At 42.7% G+C, this 4,762-nt stretch overlaps 1 protein-coding gene across 1 annotated transcript; it reads right to left on the minus strand.

Moving 5' to 3' along the window:
* Nucleotides 1–1,399: 1,399 nt before the first annotated feature.
* Nucleotides 1,400–4,536, minus strand: LOC129242049 (uncharacterized). The gene is made up of 2 exons (XM_054878609.1): nt 1,590–4,536; nt 1,400–1,536 (listed from the first exon to the last, which is right to left on the minus strand). Exons 1-2 carry the CDS (start codon nt 4,534–4,536, stop codon nt 1,400–1,402), a joined length of 3,084 nt encoding a protein of 1,027 aa, XP_054734584.1.
* Between the last annotated feature and the right edge of the window lie 226 nt (nt 4,537–4,762).

The raw sequence follows: 4,762 nt of genomic DNA on the forward strand, positions 1-4,762 counted from the left end.
AACTAATTACTGTAGCTAAAAGAAGTTTGAGTAACTTTATGTGCAAACATAGTATGTATATATTTTTGGTGTGAAGAGATGGAATGGTTTTTTTCGTTCTTAATTTAACTGGTCTAGAACTTTAGAAAAATATTGAGGCAGCAGTTTTTTGCCTAGTGTGAACTGGTATGTTAACCGACATTTTGTCGATACATAGTCGGACATTTCGTAGGACATCGCCGTATTAACACAAGTGGTAGAAATGAAGAATGGACTGGTAGTCTTCTAGTTTACTGTATTCTTCTCTGCTGGGATGACTTGCATACCATATACTATTACTCATGTATAATAGGGAGCGTCGCTTAGATGAGAATGTATTAATTTAAAAGTTTAAAAATGTAATGGGATCCTTTTTTTAATCTAATTATATAGTTATATAATCGAAGCTTCGTCTATGTTTGTCGTTACTGTGGTTATAGATGCAATTAGTGATGTTTTTATCTTGTGAAGGTGATTGACCTTACCAAACTCATGAATGTTGCCGGAAATCTGGTGAACATGACATGAAGAACCTTCTGAGGATGCTTCCCGCTTGGCGAACTTTGTAAACAAGTAATTAGGCTTTCAGAAAACCAAAAAAATTAATTTCAAAACACTATTTCTAAGTCGATCTGAATTACCTGAATGGCCGCTGTTGAGCCACCAAGCTTTTTTGGCAGCTATTAATTTTGAAATAAATTAAACACTTTAATTTTCCAACCACTTTATAGTTTTATTTTTCACACTTAGAGTTTACGCGTTCGTGTGTTTGTTACTCCCTTTACAATATTTAAGTTCACCGGCCTCAGCTGATGTCGAGCTTCAAGTCTCGAAATATTTGCTTAGCACAGCTTATATATAATGTATGTACATAAGAATGCGTTGATACGAACGTTAGGAAAATGACAAATATAGGATAATGTGTATTAATATAATTCAAGGACAAGTACAAGGATTAGGGTGACCAGGTGTTACGAGTTAAAAATATTACAATCTTATAAGTTAGACTACAATACTAAATTATTAAATAAAAACTATACAATTAACCCTATACTTAAATTATGTCATGTAAATTAGGTGCTGCTCCCAACATCCTCCCCTCCGTTGAAAGTTCAGGGCTTTCAACTGATTCCTTAGTCGGAAGGAGGCACAATTTAATAACAGCTCGACGTGTAAGGCCAGTGGATGTACGTAGAACAGCTACTCGTGCAACACCGTCCTCACCAGTAATAACTTCGACGACGCGCGCAAGAGGCCACTTAAGAGGCGCTTTAATGCATACAATATCGTTGATTTGCACATTGGGGTGAGGCGTGCGCTATTTTGCTCTTTGTTGAAAAAGAGTGAGGTATTCTTCGCTCCACCGTTTCCAAAATAGTTGTTAGAAGTATGTGACACGCTGCCAGTGACCTAGTGGATTGTAATTCAAATGCGTGATGTTAGGCTCAGGAGCAGCTGTAAGCGGGCCGCCAATAAGAAAATGACCTGGAGTTAAAACATCAAGGTCTTCTGGATTTTCTGAAAGAGGTACAAGAGGTTAATTATAGCAGAGATTTGACATACCAATGTACGCATTTCATCGAAACCAAGAATTCCGGAGCCAAGAGTGCGGTACAGGTGCTGTTTAGCCATTTTTACTGCGGCTTCCCACAAGCCGCCGAAATGTGGTGAACGAGGTGGTATGAATCGCCAGTCGAAACCATTGTTGAGGTAGTGAACATGAACCTTGCTGCGGTGCTCTTGGCTTAGGAGTAGGCGTTTTAGGTCTCTCAACTCGTTCTTAGCGCCTACGAAATTGGTTGCGTTGTCTGACCAAATACAGCTTGGCATGGCGCGTGTTGTCGTAAATAGCTTGAGAGCTTCCAAAAAAGCACCTGTTGGAAGGTCCTTCACTAGCTCCCTCCATACGGCCTTGGTTGCGAAACAGATGAAGACGCTGATATAACATTTCTTCTTAGGCAAATCAGCCATGATGTGCTCAAAAGGTTTTCGAGCTATTGTTGATAGTGCAGACCGTTTAGAATTTCTGGTGCCTCTAAGGTGTCGCGCGTCATCGAATTTAAGGAAGGTTTCCCTTTCTGCATCAGAAATGTGATGAAGGTCCCGCCACAAAATGCACTGGAAAAAGTTGTCGGCTGCAGAGACGCGAACGCAACGATACATCTTGCAAATGTCTCCAATAAGTGCAACGGGAAACGTACGAAAGCGAATAAGAATATCAAAAAGTTTGGGTTGTATGGTCGGCCTCGCCATTAGAATCTCGTTTAATGAGAGGCCCGAAGTTGTGACAGCAGAACCATCAAAAACGACCCTGAGCTTTGTTGTGGAGCTATCTTCCTTGCGCTCAAGGCTCTCAAATCGTTGCTTTGCTTGTGTGTATGATTCGCCTAATGATTCTGTGCCGAGTTTCCAAGGTAAGCGAACCGAGTACTCGCCTGAAGGTAAACGCGAAACATTTTGCTGAAAATGCGCCTCGCAGTCGAGCTCCTCCCTTGTTGTTTTAGTGATTGGCTCAAAAACGTGATCTACTTCCCAGAAGCGACGTACCAAATCGTCTAGACGGGTATCAGAGTCGATGTCTCTCGAAGACCTTTGATTGGCCACAAATGACGAAAGCTTAGAAGTCTGTTGACCACCACCTGATATCACCCAACCGAGAAGAGTTTTTTGAAGAACAGGAAATCCGGGCGCCAACTGTATCTGCCCAACGCAGAGAAGTTCGAAAAATAGTCCTGCTCCGATAAGCAAGTCAATACGCTGAGGTATGTTGAAATTGGGATCAGCTAGTTGGATGTTCGAAGGGACGTTCCAGTCCGCGATGCTCACTGAAAAACCAGGCTGATTGTCAGTGATTGTTTGAACAACGACGGAAGTGATGTGCGTTGAGAAATCTGAAGTCCGCGACTTCAGTACGACATTGACCGAATAGCCTTCAGTTGACAGGTTGGCATCCCCGATGCCCGAAACTGCCGCCGAATATTTGGTCCTACGAAGTTGTAATTGATTAGTAAAACGATTTGTAATAAAGTGAAGCTGGGAACCCGAATCCAAAAGCGCCCGACATGGCACGAAGGTACCAGCACGATTTTTGACAAAAATGACTGCAGTGGCTAGAAGCACAGCATCAGATGGAGATCTCGAAGTGAGGGCATGGCCAGGGACAGATGATGTTGCAGCTATGGTGTTTGATTGCAACGTGGGTGGTTGCGTGACTGGGCCTGATATAGAAGTTGAAGCAGAAGATGTGCGGTCAAAATGCAAAAGCGTATGGTGTTTCAATTGACAAGCTCTACAGGGTCCAGATTTGCAATCTCTCATTTGATGGCCACCCTTTAGACAGTTAAGGCAAAGCGAGAGCTTCTTGGCTTCCTTTTGGCGAAGATTTGGAGAAAGAGTGGAAAATTGCTGACAGTGGTAAATTCTATGATCAGGGCACCGACAAAACGCGCAACCACCTACTGAGGCATTCGAAACGACAAATGATTTTCTTTTATTTGTACTTACAGTTTTACCGTTTCTGTCAACTTGATCCGTTTGGGTTTGTATGGCATGCTCCACATTTTCGAGGGTACGACACCGCTTTTCCAAAAATGCAGCTAACTGATCCCACGACGGCAGTTCGTTGCTTGATGAATTTTCTTCCCACTTGGATTGAGTAGCCTTGTCCAACTTCTGGATTAGCAGTTCAACTATAATGCAGTCAGCGATTTGTTCTTGTGATCCAAGCGACTGCAACGCGCGTATGTGCGATGTAACCTTGTCCGTCAACTCCCGCAACTTGCTTGCGGATGCATCTGCCCTGTCCAGCCCAAAGATCTGTCTGATGTGTGCCTGAAATATAATTCGCTTGTTATCAAAACGTTTTTTGAGTAAATCTAATGCATTTTTATAATTAGTTTCATTTATCTCCAAAGATTGGATAGTATCCAAAGCAGCACCACTCAAGCAGGAACGCAGGTATTGCAGCTTATCGCTTTGCATTAGGTCGCCATCGTTGTCAATGACGGAGGTGAACATCGAGAAAAAGTTGCTCCACTCGGTGTACGCCCCACTAAATTTAGGTAGCATTAACAAAGGCAGGCGAGAACGATTTGCATTCACGATGATCGACTGCGAGTCACCAGTGTTCGCTCTAAATGTCGAGCAGTGCTGACCTGTGCTACGTCTCCCAATCTCTCGTTGCAGGTTCGCCTTAAGTTTCACTAATGTAGCATCGAATTTGCAGGGCAGGTCACTGGCAATAGACTCAAAGTCCATTTCCTCCAAACTGGTGTGAGCGGCGGTGAATGTTGCTTTCAAATCTCCCACTGCTTCCATGATTGCTGCCAACCCGTACTCATCCATGCCTTGTAGCATTTCGGTGTTCATCTCTGCTGCTGTATGCTCAAGTCGATTAAAGACTGACACTGTTTTCAGTTTTAAAAACGACACCCGATCTGAAGACGGTTGCCCACTCGATGGTACAGTATGTGGTGAATCGCTTCTAATGAAGGTACCATTACCTGGACTGAACGACATGTTGAACGTTGGACTTTTAAAATTAACTGCCCGGTTATATTGATAGCGCACGAATTTATAGGCACAGTTCTATGTACACGGAAACCGTTGAAAAGTTAGTAAATAGAAATATAGGTAGCGATTTCAACTGTTTTGTTTTACAAGTCCCGCACAAAGTTAACAAACGGTTTTATTTATTGGGTAGGTATTAAACGACTACGCGACAATAATTAACTACCGTAACACG

This window comes from Anastrepha obliqua, chromosome 3 (genome assembly GCF_027943255.1).
Source record: "Anastrepha obliqua isolate idAnaObli1 chromosome 3, idAnaObli1_1.0, whole genome shotgun sequence".
Taxonomy (NCBI): Eukaryota; Metazoa; Arthropoda; class Insecta; order Diptera; family Tephritidae; genus Anastrepha; species Anastrepha obliqua.

What these genes read in the sequence shown, in the direction of transcription:
- LOC129242049 (XM_054878609.1), bottom strand. Translation starts at nt 4,536, where the DNA reads ATGTCGTTCAGTCCAGGTAATGGTACCTTCATTAGAAGCGATTCACCA. An exon ending in TCTTGGTTTCGATGAAATGC is followed by an intron (nt 1,537 to 1,589) that starts GTACATTGGTAT and finishes TACCTCTTTCAG; the next exon opens with AAAATCCAGAAGACCTTGAT.